The sequence below is a fragment of the Camellia sinensis genome, chromosome 3 (assembly GCF_055761805.1).
Source record: "Camellia sinensis isolate YWXY chromosome 3, ASM5576180v1, whole genome shotgun sequence".
Classification (NCBI taxonomy): domain Eukaryota; kingdom Viridiplantae; phylum Streptophyta; class Magnoliopsida; order Ericales; family Theaceae; genus Camellia; species Camellia sinensis.
The window spans coordinates 177337914-177357585 of NC_138963.1; the positions used below are offsets into that span (position 1 = coordinate 177337914).

Genomic DNA, 19672 nt, shown 5'->3' on the forward strand with positions numbered 1-19672 from the left:
ATCAATAACTTCTCTCAATAAGGACATACTTGTCATTTGGATGATTGTACAGACAAAATTCTCTTGAAAGTCAAAATCAACTGAGAACATGTCTTCATCAAAACCCAATCAATCCCAAATGGTCAAGATCTCAAATCAGTGTTGATCCAGGGGCATTTCGGTAAATTCAAATCAACAATAACCTAAAATTAATTAATAAATTAACAACAATTACACGCTTTGGCGGGATGTGTACTTTAATTATTATTACCTAACCCCTAACAATCCCAAATTTTTCACGCTAACTGTAAAATCTCAACAATTTTAATGGCGAAAACCCTAATTTCACTGCATTCTTACGCAACTCTCACTCTCTCTACGAAGCTTCTCCTCAAAGACCCCCCATTTTTTCTTCAATTTCAAGCTCCCCCAGATCCGGAATTAGGTACCTGACAGCTTCACACTTCATATATATATATATATAAATAAATAATGGTTTGAATGTGATGTTTGAACATTGATAGTTTTACTGATTTCTTTGATGGGTCTGTGACGTCAATGCGTTTTTCTGCAGTGGAAGCTTGGTAAATTTATTTGGGAACTTCTTTTTGACGTTTTGTGAAAACTGAACAAAAAAAGAAAACACTGTACTCTCTCTCTCTCTCTGTTTTTGGTTTTTAGCTTTCTCAGTATTCTACTTTGGGGGGCTACATTTCGTCCAAAAAGAAAAGAAAAAACTTGATTTCGGATTCGCATTTTCGTTTTTGCGCAAAGAGGCTTTTGGGTCTGTTTTCGTTTGGGTTTTGAGGTATTTGGTGAAATGTTTTTCGGTTTGATGATGCTGTTTTTGTAGTTGGAAAGTGGCAAATTTTTGGAGTTGTTTCTGGGTTTTGTTTGTTAGTTTAGGGTTTGGATCAAAGGGGATTTGTCTGATGCTAGCCATTTTTTGGGAGTTTGAATAAAGGTATTTGCTGGGGTTTAGGGATTAATTTTAGTTTTTAATTATTTTTAGGGATTAATCAAAGATCTGAGTTGTTTTGTGTTAGAAATTTGTGGGTGTGTTCACTTTCTTTGAGCTGGTTAAGATTGATCTCTGCTATGTGATGCTATTCTGTCAGATGCTAGTTTTTGCATTTCTTTGTTTGTGATTTTGCATTTGAATTTGAAAATGTGGCATTGTTTCTTCTACCTTGAACCAGCTTATTCCTAGTTTGTTCTTATCATTATTGTTTTTCCATATTTACTTTTGAAGAAATTCTCAGTCTGCTATCATGATGTGCTTAAGTTGCCAGCCCTAGGAATGTTTAGATCCATTTCAAAGTTCACTTGGGTTTGTGGCTCACTTCAATAAGGTGAATTTTCAAATATTTCTGAGCTATGATGTTTACAGAAACTGTTCTTTGTTTCCGTAGCTTGTCATTTCTCATCTTACAGATGGCATCTCTTTTATAAAGTTTCTGTGTTGTTGACAAAATAATTGGTAATTAATTGTAGAAATGGTACAGGGGTTTTCAGATGGATTCTGAATGACTGGGGGTGGAAACCTGAGGATTTGAAGGTGATGGTAGACTGAATGTGCAGCAATGTCGAGGGTTGCAAAGTGGAAGCTTGAAAAGACAAAAGTAAAAGTGGTCTTTCGGCTGCAGTTTCATGCTACACATGTATGTTTGCTTTTTAGGATTTTAAATTGTGTTACCCATGGTTGGTGCCATTCTCACGAGTATAGTTTTTTCTCCCTTTGTGTATGGATCTCTTAATGGCTCCTTATTAGTTTCCTTGTTGATTTCACATTACACAGAATGTCCTTTCTGGAATCATCTGGAAGGCTCTATGAGAATCTATGTTATTGTAGAGTTCAATTGTGCAATTATATAAGTTGACAAAATTTTCAACAACTAAGCTCTCTGTATTTTATATAACTTAACATCCTGTGTCTCCAATGGTGCCTACATCCGCAGCTACTTGAAAATGGAAAGTACGTAGTAGACAGACTCACGTAAGTTTTAATGATAAAGATCAGGGCTTATCGGTACAGTCTTTGTTCAATATTAAGTGTCTGAACTTTAAACTCTGTTTTGCCCAGTTGTCCGGGTGAACTGCAGATTTTAGACTTAGCTTGGTATTAAGGTAATATTGAGGTGTGTATGTGCTGGACCTGTTACCTTAGTATACGAGTGCCCACTAGTAGTCATCAGTGAAACCCAGTTGGCCTGGTAAATGGCATGGGAGTCAAGTGTCCATGTGGCAGTAATTTTGTGTGGTTTTTAATAGTCCAGCATGGGGACAATGTGTTAGTACAAAAAAATGAAAGCTTTAGGAAATAAAGCCAAGGAAACATAAGAAAAATTTATAATTAATGAGCAATGGAAAAGAACTTTCTGAATACATATTGTTTTTTCAATGTAACAGCATTTCAGCCTCCATGGTTCATGCTACTACACTAGTAATGAGGCTGTAAATTATCCCATTTACAAGAAGCTAGAATTAAATGTATAGTTTATCTGAACACCCACAATGACTATATGTAAGTTTGGATACTGTATATATTGCAGAATAATTGTGTAAGATTATTAAAAAATTTATTGTGTAAAAAGGGATGAAGACGTGTTTTCTCTTGGTTGTTTACTAGTCTTAATGCAAATCTGAGAAATAGATTCAACAAATCTATTTGACAATTGAACAAAAAGAAAATCCTAATTTAAATCAAGGCAAAAATCTGATATAATCAAGAAAAATACACATTAACCCTACCATATCAATCAAAAAAAAAAAAAAAAACCTACCATATAAAATGCTTCATTGACTGTTAGGAAAATAAAAACTGTAAGATTAAATCATGTTACTTTATAGCTATCTGGACTGGCTATGATTCTTAGGCTGTTGCAGCACTTGGCAAACTCCATACATTATATGAAATTGGAGTAGAAGTTCTATTTTATTTCTTATTAGAAAAATCAGAATAGAATGTTTAACAAATACATAATGTTATTTAAATTGTGCAAAGACTAAATGTGTCCTTTTTTTTTCCTTCCTGTTTTTATTATTTCAGGTTCCACAAGCTGGGTGGGATAAGCTATTTATATCTTTCGTTCCTGCCGATTCTGGAAAGGCAACAGCAAAGACAACCAAAGCTAATGTGAGAAATGGGGCATGCAAATGGGGAGATCCTATTTATGAAACTACTAGACTTCTTCAGGACTCCAAAAGCAAACAGTGTGATGAAAAGCTATACAAATTTGTCGTGGCCATGGTAGGTTTCTTCACTAATTCTTCGTTTCAATTCTGACCCTTTTATGTCTTGTTCTGTATTGCTAATGTCTGTACATGATATATTGATGCCCTTATTTCCACATATTTTCCTAGTCCCTTGTCATGATCAAAATGGATCATTACACCCAATATATCTTTTAAGTGATATTAACTTCATCTTTGTCCTGAATTTATTGATGTCAGGGTTCTTCTAGGTCTAGTATCCTTGGTGAAGCTAGCATCAATCTTGCTGATTATGCTGATGCACTGAAGCCTTCTATCATTGATCTGCCTCTTCATGGATGTAATTGTGGAACTATTTTACATGTGAGACACTTTGAACTCTATATGTCTTATAAGCTTCTTATAGCTACCTCCTTCCACATGCCTAGTGCTGGCCCTGCTGCGCATATACCCCCGTGGGCATAAAGAGAGGAACCTATGTTTTCTTGCATGTGTTCTATAAACATTTTTATTGATCTCCATATCTTGAGATCTGGTGATTGGAGAAGTTAACAAAGAAAGATTCAGCCACATCCTATTTATGTGATAAAATAGACTTATATAAACTTTGTTGGCTTGCATCTAGCTTTTTCAACCTATTTTTCACAAGTTTGCTTGTTTGATTTTTGCCTAGCCCTACCATTTCATATTCTTGTCTAGGTTCAACCCTTTTTGTTATTACTTGAGAATTCTTTTTCATGATTCCTGTATAATGTTGTAGCTGCTTATGCTTTTTGTTGCCAGGTCACAGTCCAGCTGCTAACTTCTAAAACTGGATTCAGGTATTGCATCATTACTCATAGGAGTCAAAGTACATGCTTTTATTATTGACAAATTGAAAACAAGGTCTATATGCTTACAGAGAATTCGAGCAGCAGAGAGAGAAGGGGCTGCAGACAGGCACCGAGCTAAATAGGCATGATGGATCTGGTACCAGAAAAGTATCGTCTTCAGGAGAGATTTCTAATGATCAGATTGATAAGGTTGATCAGTTGTTTTGTCTGTATATTTACATAAATGTTCCTTGTGTCTTATTTTCTTGACATTTCGTAATGGTTATTAAATGAACTTGAAGTCCATGTATTGCGATTGTGAAGCAATAGCTTGTTTGGGTATGTTTCCCTTTGAATTTTTTTTTTTTAAAAAAAGGGGATTGGACAATGATGGTGAATCTTGATTATGCAAGTGGCTTTCACCGTGTTGATTACTGAAATAAAAAATAGGACACATGAAGCATCATAAAGAATTTACTTCAAAACCAAATTGAAATTAGTTATCTGATGTTAATTATAGGCCTAGTGTTCTCTTATTGATGAAGGCAAAAGCCTCTCTTTCTAGCATCCAAATTGTAATTGTTGATTTCAAATTTGCAAAACAGAAGCATATTCATAGCATTTTGATATTAGCCATTAACTTCTTTTACAGTTTAAGCCTTTAGAGTGGGTGTTATGTAAGTATTTATATCATGGACACAACCCCTCATGAGCCCTGTGAAGTGTGGTCAGATACCTTGCCATGAATGTGCCAAATGTGCATGTGATCATTCTCTTGTTGTGGCCCTGTTTGGTAGAGCTGTGGAAAAGTGCTTATAGCTTATGCCTTAATAGCTTATAGCTTATAACTATGAACATAAGCTGATTTCTGACTTATAAATTAAGCATCTCCTGCCTCACTCAAAGAATAAGCTGATTTCTAACTTACAAAAAGCTATAAGCTGCATTATTAAGCTAAACCAAATACATCAAAATAGCTTAAATTAAGCTGAAAGCTGAAATAAACAGCTCTTAAGCTGCACCAAACAGGCACTGTATGCGCATATGGATGGATAGTGTGTGTTGTTTTTTTGCCAAGAACATATAAAATGCTTGGACAGCCACATCTTTTTGTGTGAGTGCAATTTGACAAAATCCACAACACCACAGGGCCTTGGGTCCTAGAAACTGACCTTTCATTTCAAGGTCTGTCTTAATCACACCCAATATGGGTGATTTGAACAGAAATTGTAAAGAATTGACCTATTGCCTTCAAGTCTCTGCTGAAACAAACATGCTGTTATTGCTTTTTCTTATTGCAGTTTCATTAGTATTGATAATCCATGTCTTGAGTTCAAAAATGTTGTATTGTCAAGATATATATTTTTTTATATAAGAAAGAAAGTAATAAAAAATTTTGAACGTTTTTCGGTTCTCTTTATACAGTTGACCAAACATCTGTCTGGTTCTGATCATGATCTTTTTTTTATCCTCCTCCCCTCTGAATATAGGTCAATGCAAGAGTTAGATTCAAACCAGAATCTAAAGAGCTTCCATCACTTGAAGAAGAGGCGGGGTTAAGTGAAGAAAACACAGACTCAGCTGTGGGATTTGATGGGTCATCCAATACTTCAGAAAGTTTATATGCTGAAAAGCATGATACCTCTAGCACACATGAGATTGATAGCCTGAAAAGTACAGTGTCTGGTGATCTAAATGGACTTTCCCAAAGCCCTCGCGAAGAGAAAGGGGATACATCTGATCATCGAATTTTGCATCAGGGAAGCAGTGATTGGGTTCATGGCTGGAGTTCAGACTATTCCATGGATAATGACTTGGCAATTGTTTATGAGGAGAATGGTAGGCTTAGGGGTAGTTTGGAAGTGGCTGAGTCTTCTGTTCATGAGCTTAAGCTGGAGGTAAGCTCTTTACAAAGCCATGCAGATGAAATAGGCATTGAAACACAAAAGTTTTCTCAGCAACTTGCTGCTGAGATTTGTGCAGGAGAAGAACTGGCAAAAGAGATTTCTGTCATGCAGTCAGAGTGTTTAAAGTTAAAAGGTGATCTTGAACAGCTTAAAAGTCTGAAATTAAGTCCTCAATATGCAAGCAGGGAAACCAGTAACAACAGCAACCAGGAGCATTTATTTCAAGGTAATCAGTTTAGTTGGCTAAAGGGGCTTTTGGTCATGGAGGATAAGATAAGAGACCTTCAAAACAAGGTATACCTCAGCTTCAATGATAGAGACTTGAGGTTCCTTCACTCAGACCTGGGGGAATTGCTTATTTTTCTTCATGAACTCAAACTTGAAACTGGGGAAGCAATTCCTCCGCTAGATTTACCATCAAAAATCACAAATGTAAAGGAGATCAGAAAAATGAGTTCACATGAAAATGAACAATTTGCATTGGGAAATGGTTTAGATGTGGACTTGTATCAGCCATCAGATATGCTGAATTGCTTAAGCATCCCCAGCATTGTGTCTCAAGAAGCTGATTCTATAGGTGCTACCAAAGCAATAGAAGACAAAATCTTTGAACTTCTAAGGGAGTTGGATGAAGCCAAAGCTGAACGAGAAAGCTTTGCAAGAAAAATGGACCAGATGGAGTGCTACTATGAGGCTCTTGTTCAGGAGCTTGAGGAAAATCATAAGCAAATGCTAGGAGAGTTGCAGAATCTCCGGAATGAGCACTCTACTTGCCTTTACACTATTGCTACCACAAGTGCTGAGATGGAATCAATGCGCCAAGATATGAATGAGCAGATCTTAAGATTTACTCAAGAGAGACGTGACTTGGATTCCATTAACAAGGATCTTGAAAAGAGGGCTACTACTTCGGAAGCAGCTCTGAGGAGGGCTCGCATGAATTACTCAATTGCAGTAGATCACTTACAAAAGGACCTTGACTTGCTTTCTTTCCAAGTTGTATCTATGTTTGAGACTACTGAGAACCTTATCAAACAAACTTTTTCAGAAACTTCACAACTGTGCTTCGAAGGGCAGCCAGAGGCAGTGCGGAGTGTAGAAGAATTTCATGCCACTAAACTTTTGCAGTACCAGAATCAAAATGCAGGGGTAAACAAATCTCTCCTCTTGGGTGGAGATATTCTTTTGGAGGACATGAAAAAATCTCTCCTCTTGCAGGAAGGGCTTTACCAGAAGGTTGAAGAAGAACTCTCAGAAATGCATGTGGTAAACGTGCACTTGGATGTTTTCTCAAAGATTCTACAAGAAACTTTGCTTGAAGCAAGTGCTGGCGTTATACTTATGAAAAAGAAAATTGATGAATTTGCACAGCAGTTGGACCTTTCAACCGAGTCCAAGAAGTTGTTAACACTACAGCTGCAAACTGCTATGCATGAGGTACAGACCCTGAATGAATACAAAGCTAGTTGCATCGCCAAGTGCCATGATATGGATCTGCAGAATCAAATTTTAGAAGCGAAGTTAGAAAGACTTTCCAATGAAAATTGTCTCTTTACTCAAAAGATTATAGAATTGGAAGCGTTGGTGAGGGAATGCAGAGGTTATGAAAGCAAATATGAGGCTTGCTTTACTGAGAAAAAAGATCTGGCAAATTTGTTAAAGCAGGAAACCCTAGACAAGGGGAACCTTCAAAATGAGATGACCTCTTTGAAAGAAGAGTTGGAAACTGTCAAAGCTGAATGCAGCGGTTATGAAAGCAAATATGATACTTGCTTTACGGAGACAACAGAGCTGGCAACTTTGTTAAAGCAGGAAACTCTAGACAAGGGGAGCCTTCAAAATGAGATAACCTGTTTGAAAGAAGAGTTGGAAACTGTCAAAGCTGAATGCAGCGGTTATGAAAGCATATATGAGGCTTGCTCTACTGAGAAAACAGATCTGGCAAATTTGTTAAAGCAGGAAACTCTGAACAGGGTTAACCTTCAAAATGAGATTTCCTCTTTGAAAGAAGAGTTGAAAACTGTGAAAACTGAATGCAGAGGTTATGAAAGCAGATATGAGGCTTGCTTTGCTGAGAAAACAGAGCTGGCAACTTTGTTAACGCAGGAAACTCTGGACAAGGGGAACCTTCAAAATGAGATATCCTTTTTGAAAGAAGAGTTGGGAAGTGTCAAAGCTGAATGCAGCGGTTATGGAAGCAAATATGAGGCTTGCTCTACTGAGAAAACAGATCTGGAAAATTTGTTAAAGCAGGAAACTCTGAACAAGGAATACCTTGAAAATGAGATATCCTCTTTGAAAGAAGAGTTAAAAACTGTCATAGCTGAACACAGTGAGTTGTCTTATTCTAAGGAATATCTGCAGAAAATTGTCTACTTTCTGGAAGACAAATTGGGGTGTGTGCTGGCATCTTACAACAAGCAATTCAACGGATTGTTTCCCACAACAAATTCTGTGTGTCAGAACTTGGGGTCGATGGATTTTGAGGTTGTCATCTCGCAATTGGAAGAGATCCAACATAGTGCATGTGAAAGGATTCTTCAACTTTTGGAAGAGAAGAAAAACCTAGAGGGTGAAAGAGACCTTGCTCAAGTGTCCTCGAGCACTGCCAGCACAGAAATGCTGGTCACTAAGCAGAAGTTCGGGCATGACATACAGAATATGGGTACTAAACTAGAAGCATCCAATGCCCTTGTGGAGAAACTTCAGTTGGAGCTTGAGACTCTAGCTAATAAACTCCATGTTAGCTCTGAAGCTGAAGAAAACTATGCACACCGGAGCAAAGAGCTTTTGGATGATCTAGCACTTTTGGAAGTTGAGCTGCAACAACTTACTTCTAAGAATATGGACCTTGCTAAAGAGATTTTGGGCTTGGACACTGTAACTGAGGAACTTGAGAGAAGTAAGTTGACCATTGCTGAGTTAACACAGGAAAGACAAGATCTGATGATGTCTTTACAGGGTAAAACTGAGGAATCTGTCAAGCTGGCATCAGAGCTTGACAGTTTGAAAGAAAATTTGAGATCTCTGCATGATGAGTTTCATCTTGAGAGAAGCATCAGAGATAACCTAGAGGATACTATTAAAGATCTAACTTCCCAATTGAACGAGAAACATGACCACTTGCTTCGATTCTCCCAGCAGGATGCTGAACTGGTACATTTCAGGCAACTGGCATCAGATCTAGAACTAGAAAAATCTAGAGTCTGCCATATTTTGCTGCAGCATGAGGAATGTTTAGAAAAGCTTTGTGAAGAATCTTCTCATCTTACTGATCTGGAAAGTCAGTTATCAGAAATGCGTGGATATATAATTGCTGCAGATGTTAACGTCATCTTCACTAGGATTCAGTATGAGACCCAAATTGAGGAGCTTTCCCTGAAACTTCAATCCTCAGAGGGGCATATTGGGGATCTTAGCAAGAAGCTTTTTGATGTAGAGGAAATGCTGAATCGGTCTCTTGCTGGTGAAGCACATTGCATTGAAGAAAATGTGAACTTGGCGACAACTGTCGAGTCCCTGAGATTGGAGTTGAAAGCCTCTGTTGCTCAACATGAAGCCCTTTCAGATTTAAACGGCATTATGATGGTTCAACTGGAGGAATACAAGAAGAGGGTGGCATCATTGGAGGTTGATTTTTCCAGGGATAAAAATGAGCATAGTCTGGAGGTAAAACAGCTGAAGCAAATACTGGTACTTTCTGAAGAAGAGATTGATAACTTGTTGTCCTCCAAGGAAGAATTGGATACAACAGTGACAGTTCTCAAAGCCAAATTGGATGAACTGCGTACTTATACTACCTCACTTCAAGATTATAATGATGAACTGATGACACTGCAGAACCAGTGTAATGAGCTTAAGCACAGGATGTCCAAACAGATTCTGAAGACAGAAGAGTTCAAGAACCTGTCCATCCATTTTAAGGATCTTAAAGACAAGGCTGAAGCTGAATGTCTCCAGGCTCATGCAAAAAGAGAACCTGAAGGACCATCCGTTGCTATGCAAGACTCACTGAGAATTGCCTTTCTTAAGGAACAGTATGAAACCAAGATCCAAGAGTTGAGGCACCAGCTTTCTATTTCCAAAAAGCATGGAGAGGAGATGCTTTGGAAATTACAAGATGCTGTTGATGAACTTGAGAATAGGAAGAAATCTGAAGCTTCTCACTTGAAGAGAAATGAAGACTTGTCAGTGAAGATCTTGGAACTGGAGGCTGAATTGCAGTCCGTAGTTTCTGAAAAACGTGAAAAATTCAAGGCGTATGACCGTATAAATGCTGAATTGGAATGTGCACTATTAAGCCTTGAATGCTGCAAGGAAGAAAAACAGAGGCTTGAAGCTTCTTTGCAAGAGTGCAGTGAGGAGAATAATAGAATTGCTACTGAACTTATCCTGACCAAGGGACAGCTAGAGAGTTTTGCATCTAACATGAATGTTCAAAAGGAAGAATGTAATGGATTCGATGAACTGGGTAACGCATCTGGTGATACAGGTTTAGGAAAGGCTTACAAGGAAAAACCAGTTTCAGGTACTTCAAGCTCTGAAAGTATAACTATGGACACTGCTGGGATTGACTCAAGCTCAACTGGAAGGCCTTTCGTCAAGTGCTCAGAGCACCATAATTTAATGAACCGCGAAGAAGCAGAAGATGCAAGCTCGATTCCAATAGTTGAAGGTGAACATTCAGCAATACCCACAAATGTGCAACCTTTCCAGGTATTATACATTTCTCTGAATTATCATTGCTAACCCATTATTGGCCCATTGATGCCTGCAATATGTGCATGTAGGAAGATGGTGATTTAAACATTAATGATATCTCTGAGAATTACTTTTCTGTTTTGATGTTCTGTTGAAGTCAAGATGACAACTTACAAAACTATGATTGCATACTTGCAGTAGCTTACCAACAGCAGATTGGTAGGGTGGGTCTGTTAAAGGTTTAAAAACATTGTGCTTGCATACATACTTCATATTTTGTTGTTGATCCACTACTTGGTTGATGCCCCAAATTTATAAAAAACCCTTATACCCACCATTTCCACATTGTTTGCACATTCTTATCTCTCATCCAAGCAATTAGGTAATAGGGTACTTATGAGAAGAGATCTACTATAATTGTATAATATGGTAAGTCCTCAAGCCTTGCATTTGCTCGAAATTACCTTTGTACCTTCACCAGAGTATCTTTAGCACTATGTTACCTAGAACGCAGATCGTTCTGGTATAAGGAATGAGAACATGGTACGCCATGTGCTCTAAAATATGATACAATAGAGGTAGATTTCTTAATTTGACATCCGATATATTATATAGTTTATTTTTCTTCAAATTAATTGTTCAACTACACATTCCTATGAGCATTATGACCTATTGTTTTACATTTTTTCAATCCAAAACTCTACATCTAGGTTTTAGTTCTTTATATTTGACTTTTCTTTTATACCTTTCTACACTTGATCCTAATTACAATCGCCATTTTATTACCGGATTCTGGAATATTTACAAATGATCACAATGCTCATCTAGCGTGAAGAGGAGCGTCGCATATATTACTGTAGTTACTATTATTTAAAGTTACTAGTGTACCCTGCTTTGCCATGGAAATGATTTTATACATCAAAAAAAAAAAAAAACCATTTTATTGATATTGTCCTTCATCAGGTGACTTCTTCTGACCAAAAATCAGTTTTGATTATTTTATTATGCATCTATATATTTTTTGACTTTTCAGAATGCACATTGAATTGCGGTTTCTAAGCAAATTTATACGTGCAATCATTTAGGGGCAGGATGTTCTTATACACGAAAGCGTGCATGGAATTTCAAAGCATGCCTTTCTAGAGCAAGGGGCCTTCTTGCACAATGATTCGAAGCATTTAGCTGTTAGCCATGATCATTTTAAAGCCCAGAGTTTGAAGTCTAGCATGGATCAACTACACAAAGAGGTACTCATTTTGTTCTGGAAGGAGAGCAGTTAATCATGTCTCCCACTATATATTGGTGTGGAAGGCATGAACGCAATGGTTATGAATTCACTCTTGACAAAAGAATTTATATATGATGGAAACCCAATATAATCCCTTGCCTTCTGATTGCAGTTGGAGAGAATGAAAAATGATAACTCTCTTCTTCCTCCACTGGATGATCATCATTTTGACCCAAATTTTCAAGGTTTACAAACAGAACTTATGCAGTTACACAAGGTAAAGTGAGCTACATCCTTGAACACCTTGCAGTTTGCCAGTGCCCTTATTCAAGACTCTCACCTCTCTTTTTTTTTTTTTGGGTGCCTTATGGGCTTTTTAAGGTAAATGAAGAGTTGAGAAACATATTCCCTGTGTTTAATGAATCGGGCAGTGGGAATGCATTAGAAAGGGTACTTGCTTTGGAAATTGAGCTTGCTGAAGCACTGCGGGCAAAGAAGAAATCAAGCATCATTTTCCAGAGGTAGGTTATCCTTTTCTTTTAACCTGAAATGGCATATTGTGCTACATCATCATACAGGAACATGCCTCGTAGTCTCAATATATTTTGCGCTGTGTTCCGCTGTGTTTGGTTATCAGATGTTTCGCCACTTCCTCGATTTCTTCGCTTTGCATTAATTTTTATAGCCTTGAAATTGTGTCATACTAATTTGTTGGGAGCAATATTTAAATGGAAAATTGGAAAAATAATTACAGATCAATGAAGTGCAAGTGAGATGTGTCCGGGGCAAGTGAGAACTGTGCAAAATTGGCACAGTTCTTACCTACACTATTGATTTGCTATTGTTTTCCCCATTTTCAATTTATTTGATATTCCACAAATTTTTATGGTCTAGTGGTTTATCATGCAAGAGACAAAACATCAGTCATCTTTGCTTCACCTTGTAAATTAGTGGTGCTACCTCAAGAGTCCCTTTACAACTTGGGACCTTGTGCCATTTTTGCCTTGAGGTGTCATGCCTTAAGTTTACCAATATACTGCTAACTTGTACATATGATTACCGATGCCATCATTTAACAAAATCAAGATAGTAATGTGTGCAAATCAAGATATTAATGTGTTAGTTTGTGTTAGAGATCGTAGTGTACCACACAAAAAGTTACAATTTCGTGATTTCAAATCAATATTTTCTGGATCTCAATTAGTTTTCAATGTCATGTTGAACATGTGGTTGATTTGAAGGTTTGTTTCATTTCGTGCTGCCATTCTGTCTACCCTGTCTAGGTGGTAACCCCAGAGCAAAGGGTGACCAAATGTATGCCAATCAGTTTGGTACAGCATAAGATACACCGATAGCTCACACCATAATATGTTCTTAAATCTCTCTCTCTCTCTTGGTGTTGATATTTTTTCACTGCGTTTCACATGTATTAACATATCCTTTTCCTCCACGGTCTAGTTCATTCATAAAACAACACAGTGATGAGCAAGCAATATTCCAAAGCTTTAGAGATATCAATGAGCTGATCAAAGAGATGTTGGAACTCAAGGGAAGGTATGTGGCTGTGGAGAGTGAGCTGAAAGACATGCACGGCCGTTACTCTCAACTGAGTCTCCAGTTTGCCGAGGTTGAAGGAGAGAGACAGAAACTTATGATGACACTCAAGAATGTCCGTACATCCAGGAAGTTTACACAGTTGAATCGCTTTTCATCAGATACTCTTGGGGACCATCCCTCGTAGACTGAGAGCATGTTATCTCCTGATTCCTTGATCAAAAAGTCCAAGAAGTCACAGTTCACCCACATCAGATGTTATGCATCGACAGCAGGTTCCAATGGGCTACTGACATCTGGCAATTTCAAGGATGACTTAAAACTAGCTTGAGCCATGTCAGAAGCTAAGACAGTTTCCTTGTAAATAATAAATGTCCAACAGCTTAAAAATACAAGGTGTAGTGTAGATGTCTGTAATATTTGGACAAACCTTCTCTCCCATCTCTATTTATTTTTGTATTTTTCTTCTTCTTTGTCTCTGTACAGAAAATTTATTCTTTATTGAAGCATTAGAAATGTCTTTCCTCCTTTCTTCAATTCCTTTATGGTGGAATTTTAGTTGTTGAACTTCGAATTTGCTTCATGACTCTGGTGATAAGTTCAAGTAAATTGTTTTAGGTTATGAGATATGGAACAAACTGGTTTAAATCTCTACTGAGTGGCCATGTATGAGGGAGAGAAGACCCTGCTAAAATCATTGTCCATGTTAGAGCTGACCATATAATCATATGTATATTGTCTCCATGAGGTTAGACTCAATTTTTGCAGGCACTTAACGTACACATTGCAGGTTTTGTTATGTACATAAATCCACCTAAAAAGCGGAAAAAATGGAAAGACAATTATTTTCCAATTTCATTAAACTCATTAATTCATTTGTTTCCCTTTTTGTTGGAATGTCAAAAGCAGGAAATATCATATAAAAGCTACCGATGTCTTTTTTTAAGAACCAGAGTAAGCAAAATTCTAATGAAGGGAATAAATTTGTGACAAAGACAGTAACGACTATCTGGTTACATTTTACATGTCATGAGATGAATTCTGCACTATACTCATTTGAGAAGTTTTATGCCAACAATAAAACCCAAATTAAACCAAATTACGAATTTCTTCTGTAATAGTTTTTTTTGTTTGTCCCTTTTTTTCCTTCTTGACTGGACACCGAGAAAAGTTTCTTGATCTACAAAGCTTCTCTTCAAGCATTGCATCTAATTCCTTCTCTCCCCATTCAAACTTCCTTTTTTTTTTTTTTTTTTTTTTTGGGGGGGGGGGGGGGTTGTACTACAAGACATTTACTGTGAGAAACCACAACATCAAAGCAACAAATAACAGTCAAACAAAACACCTCCAAGGTTCTTGTTTCTGCAGCCAGTTGAAGCCAAGAATACCTGAAATCCGGGGAGTTTTTGAAACAAAACTGAGCAACCATCTGACACACACGTATGGAGAGATATAGAAACCAACCAACGAATCACTGTCGATCTTGGCATTTAGAGTTACAGGATGGTACAAAAGCACCTGTTCTTCTTTGGGAAATCGCCCTGCAGTTTTTCTGTGACAAACATGTCAAGCATCAATATTTGGGTTTTGATCTGTAATTACTTGATTTTTCTATGTATTCATGAGAAGTGTGTGAAATATCAGAAGAAACATAATGCAATGATAAGAACATCAGCATTGGATAGAAGATGCAAAACATAAAAATAACATGCCCACAAATTCAGCAAAACTGTCATCAGAGTGAAGGAAGGTTTTGGGCAAATGCTAGAGACGATGCCATGTAGGTATAATCAAAATAAAGGAGGCTCAACCAAAAAGGCCGATGCTGGTATACGGTGACTGATGAAAACAATTCTAAGAAGCGCATCCAATGTTATTAAAGGCGAAGGCGCACCAAGGTGCCAAGGTCTCCTGGGGCCTGGGCTCAAGGCACAAGGCGAGGCGTAGGCTTCACCGAAGTGAGGCGCACCTTGTACAGGAAAAAATATATAATAGAAGTAAATAATTTACGGTTCATAAACAAAATGAAATGTTAAACATTTAGTGTTTTTTGGACATTAGGAAGGGCTAATTTTTCTTCTATCATTGATTTGGGGTTGAATGCCCAATGTATTGGTATCTGTAATAAGAGTAGAGATCTTCTGTAGCTGCACCATATTAAATTAATGGTCAAATTTTAAACAAAACCACTTAAAGCAACAATAAAAAAAGCTCTCAAGACGCAACCCTTGGGCCAATCAAGCGCCTTCCCATAGTCGTCTGACCTGAAATACTACAAGGTACAAACTTTGGGCCTGGACGAGACTTGGGCCTAAGCGCATGCCTAGGTGTGCTTTATCGAAGTCGCCTGGCCTGGAATACTACAAGGTGCAAACCTTGGGCCTGAATGGGACTTGGGCCTAGGCGCACACCTAGGCGTGCCTTTAATAACACTGAGTTCGTCAATGAGGTTTTGTGGACACAAAATGAAAACATAGAAAAGATCAGAGGAAGTACCAAAAATGGAGTAAAGTACTCCCAAGCCACACAATCTTGAAAGAACTAGCAAACATTGTGGAGTTCAAGAACACAAATTAATGAAGCAATTTTTATTGTGATTAGCATTGTCAACTATGTTAAGCAAGCATATCATATGTTGTATTTAGGTTGGAACATCTGTACCTCTATGACGATTCATAAATGTGTCCATTCATCATCAAACACAAATGCATAATATAATTTGGTCTGTGGAATTACCATTGTTTTTGTCTGAAAAAGGAGGACGCACGACAACATGCATAGTGATGACTGCTCCTGGAAGTTCCCCAATTGGGAGTCTGGACTCGGCCAGTGTCTTGTTGTTTTCCAGTATCTTTCCCGCATTAATAAGCTTCACATCATTTATAGTCTTTGGAGCATTATCTTTATCTATCAAACAGAGATAACTTCAATGAGGATATAACAAAAATCGAAATTGAAGCCCACAATATTTCAATGATTTATGAGAAATGTATCCAACTTCAACAGATTTAAGCTCTAGCTTATTAAAGAAGTATGAATGCCAATGTCACCAACAAAGTGAATGGAATAAATGGATATTATTTTTGCTCCATATATATAGCCACAATATAGGCTCACAGAAACTTTTCCAATTATAACTGATCATAGTTTTTGTTATAATACTTATTCAGCCATATTTGGTGACTGGGCAGTCTGTAACACGGGATATTGTGAAGCATGATTGTGCTACTACCAGCTTACCACAAATAGTTTGGAACAAGGATACCTCATTTTCAACCACTAAAATATTGTCCTTCTAATATAAGCCCACATGTTGAAGGAAAAAGAAAAAAGGAAAAAAGAATCCTTAAACCCCTGATTCACCACCACAGCTCCACTTAAGAAAGAGGGAAAGAAAATTAAAAAACAATAAAACATAACGCATAAAAGAAAGAAAGAAAAGCATATTTTTTTAACTCCTGTCTATTATCTAAATAAGGAAACTAGAAACCGAATCCACAAGAACCGTAACAGTGATGACCAATAGAACCACCATCTTTAGAGCTTCTCCAGATATGCCAGTTAACTCGAATGTTCTCTCAAAAATCTTGACAAAGATATACAGAAAGGTAATCTTTACCAATGAAAAAGAAAATGAACTTGATTATTCAAAAACCAACTTTTTCAAAAAATTTCCCAATCCTGAACAACATAGAAACTTGATTTATGAGGCAAACATGATTTTCAGAGTTGGCAATCCACTTGCAGAGTAACAACTTAAAACTATAACGAGAAACCTCTGCAGTCTGATATGATAATTGAAAAGTGAACAGTTTGTGTAAAGTTGCTACTACGGTTTAGAATAAAAAATCACAAGAAAATCAAGAAATTATTGCCAATATTTAGAGAACTAGTTTGCCTGGTTCAAACCCCAACAGAAAATTCATGATCAAACCAGCTTCAGATAAATTGAGTCAGATACCCAAAAATACATTCTGCTTTGCAAGAAATATATTTGGATTTCTGTATTAAATCTAGCACAGTTTCATCGAATGCAGGTCACATGTTCAAGTTTTATTTGTCAGACTTAAAGCACCTTCAATAACTATGCACTACTATTTTTTTATTTACAAATTTTGGCATGTGCAAACTCTAAATATACTCGAATTTAAGCTCCTTCCTGCACATCTAGAATTAGAATTAAGAGCTCCGTAAGGCCATATAGAAGGCCATGAAAATATTTGAACCAAACAACCCTAGCAGAAGCCTCTGACGATTGTGATTAGTTACTTATCCACAGAGCATACAAAGATTGAGGAGGACTTGAAACTCTCTTGAAACAAAAAGAGTATTACTGTACTATGACCCTTCTTAAATGAGATATAACTTATAAGAAATGCAAGAACCAACAAAAATACAAATGCTATTTTTTATCTACTAGTTTGACACGAAAATTTGACAGTTCTATTAACATCTTCCATCTTTCTAATAAGTTGGACCAAACTTTTTTCGTAATTTTTTTTCAGATTGGTAATTACATTGAATCATAAAATTAAATTGTATAAATGGCTTCTTCTTCTTTTATTTATTTATTTTTTCTTTGCTTAGGAAAAAAGTGACACTGAACAACTTCTTTTATGGAAAAATAAAGAAAAAAATGTATCACCTGCAATATATGCCATACATACATACTCCATTACATTCGTTGAAATTGATGAGCAAACTTAAAAAGAAAAATCATGGAACAACTCTCAATTCCTTCAAGGTAGACTACAGTATAAGGAAGCATATACATGAGAGAAAAAGGTCCATAAATAGTAAATTATATATCAAGACACTATTATATGAATCATATGACTATCCAGACAAAACAAACACAGAAGATAGCAATATCAAATATTCTAATCACATCAAAATTCAAAATTCAGAACTTACGAGGGTAAAAGAATTTACAACCTTTAGGCCATTGTGCAATTATCTTTTCTTTGAGAGATCCCACAGTGGTACTAGGGTTATACTTGCTCGGCCCGATGTCAGTCCCATCAGCAAGCCTGAATTTGAGCTCAATCAAATCCTCTCCAGCCATTCAAGAACCTCCCACCAAAAGCCCACCTCAAAAAATTCTCATAATCATCAACCCAGATCAGGTCTAAACTATACAAAGATCCCAAATGAACTCCTTATGTTGCTATCATCACCAGAAACTCTTTCACAATCAAATAACAAATCAATCTTTTAGGCTAAATCTTCAAGAACCCAGATCAAATCTCAGAAGATCACACCTAAAAGCCACTCAAAACATCGAAAAAACAAAAACCCAGAAATCCATCAAAGGAAACCAGTAATTTCAACAGATTTTTTGCGCAAGAAGATTGATACAAGTTCTTGATTCGAACCCAAGAGCAATCAATTTCGGATACCCTTCAAAAAAAAAAAAAAAATCAGTTTTAAGAGAGTGTCAGAGAAGAATTTGGGAAGTGGCGGGGGTCGAAAATGGTTGATGGGTTCTATTCTATATGGGAATCTGTCAGCAGAAAGAAAGAAATCTCTTTGCAATTGCTTAATGTAGAAATAAAGAAAAACAAGAAAACTACCTAGATAGAAAACTTCCAAGGTGAGTTTTTTTTAACCTAATCTTAACTGAAAAATCTAATGATTTGGGAAGTTGACACTCTTACAATGATACCCTCATCTCATGAGTCATGAGTTTCCTTCTTTTTTTTTTTTTTTTTTTTTGCTAGAATACCCTCATAAGTTTAGACATTAACACAAGGACCTCAACATTTTTTGTCCTTGGCATAAATACATACATCAAAAATATTTCATACCACTTAACATCACTAAACAGATCACTAATAACGTGGCGAGATGTGAACTCCACACTGATGTGATAGTTTGACTTTTTTTTTTCTTTCTTTCTTACACTGTCACGTAATTAATGCTACTTTTAGTGATGGTATATTAGTGATCTGAATCGAAACTCATACATACATTCAATAATTTGGAGGCCGTTCCACTCTGGTCCACTAATTGCACTAGATGCTCCAATTTATGATTTTGTGGGTTGACAATGGTAATTCAAATCGTTCAGTTGTAATGACTTATAAAATCAATTACAATTATACTTTTGGTTAAACTATAAAAAATATATATTTTTTATTTTGTCTAATTTATTTTATTATATATATATATTCCAATGCTACTATTTATTTTAGTTATTTATATACATAAATTATTTAAAAAGTCTTCCGAGACTATTTAAATGTAACTAGTCTTGAAATTTTTTGTTAAAATAACTA

General features: G+C 36.6%; 2 protein-coding genes across 18 annotated transcripts; one reads left to right on the top strand and one right to left on the bottom strand.

Moving 5' to 3' along the window:
• The first annotated feature begins 259 nt into the window (after window positions 1–259).
• Window positions 260–13931, top strand: LOC114283512 (uncharacterized). Of its 16 annotated transcripts, none has more exons than XM_028226350.2 (12): window positions 260–424; window positions 1232–1331; window positions 1485–1640; window positions 3029–3229; window positions 3433–3555; window positions 3976–4013; window positions 4094–4214; window positions 5495–10627; window positions 11698–11859; window positions 12013–12117; window positions 12222–12361; window positions 13299–13931. In XM_028226350.2, the coding sequence occupies exons 3-12, from the start codon at window positions 1563–1565 to the stop codon at window positions 13579–13581; spliced, it is 6384 nt and encodes a 2127-aa protein (XP_028082151.2). In that variant the 5' UTR covers window positions 260–424; window positions 1232–1331; window positions 1485–1562; the 3' UTR covers window positions 13582–13931. The 16 variants fall into 16 exon arrangements, with proteins under 16 accessions (XP_028082151.2, XP_028082153.2, XP_028082158.2 ...); XM_028226360.2 differs by having other exon boundaries at window positions 379–424; window positions 1495–1640; XM_028226351.2 differs by lacking the exon at window positions 260–424 and adding an exon at window positions 490–563.
• Window positions 13932–14483: 552 nt separating this feature from the next.
• Window positions 14484–19173, bottom strand: MUB6 (membrane-anchored ubiquitin-fold protein 6 precursor). Of its 2 annotated transcripts, none has more exons than XM_028226361.2 (3): window positions 18309–19173; window positions 16131–16301; window positions 14484–14946 (listed from the first exon to the last, which is right to left on the bottom strand). In XM_028226361.2, the coding sequence occupies exons 1-3, from the start codon at window positions 18457–18459 to the stop codon at window positions 14891–14893; spliced, it is 378 nt and encodes a 125-aa protein (XP_028082162.1). In that variant the 5' UTR covers window positions 18460–19173; the 3' UTR covers window positions 14484–14890. The 2 variants fall into 2 exon arrangements, with proteins under 2 accessions (XP_028082162.1, XP_028082163.1); XM_028226362.2 differs by having other exon boundaries at window positions 18330–19143.
• Between the last annotated feature and the right edge of the window lie 499 nt (window positions 19174–19672).

Bases quoted from the DNA above. Each gene is read 5' to 3' on its own strand.
- MUB6 (XM_028226361.2), bottom strand. From the start codon at position 18,459: ATGGCTGGAGAGGATTTGATTGAGCTCAAATTCAGGCTTGCTGATGGG. The intron at 16,302-18,308 runs GTAAGTTCTGAA...TCTGTTTGATAG, and splicing joins TTGTAAATTCTTTTACCCTC to ATAAAGATAATGCTCCAAAG. The intron at 14,947-16,130 runs GTAATTCCACAG...TGTTTGTCACAG, and splicing joins TTTTTCAGACAAAAACAATG to AAAAACTGCAGGGCGATTTC.
- LOC114283512 (XM_028226350.2), top strand. From the start codon at position 1,563: ATGTCGAGGGTTGCAAAGTGGAAGCTTGAAAAGACAAAAGTAAAAGTG. The intron at 11,860-12,012 runs GTACTCATTTTG...TTCTGATTGCAG, and splicing joins TGGATCAACTACACAAAGAG to TTGGAGAGAATGAAAAATGA. The intron at 12,118-12,221 runs GTAAAGTGAGCT...GGGCTTTTTAAG, and splicing joins AACTTATGCAGTTACACAAG to GTAAATGAAGAGTTGAGAAA.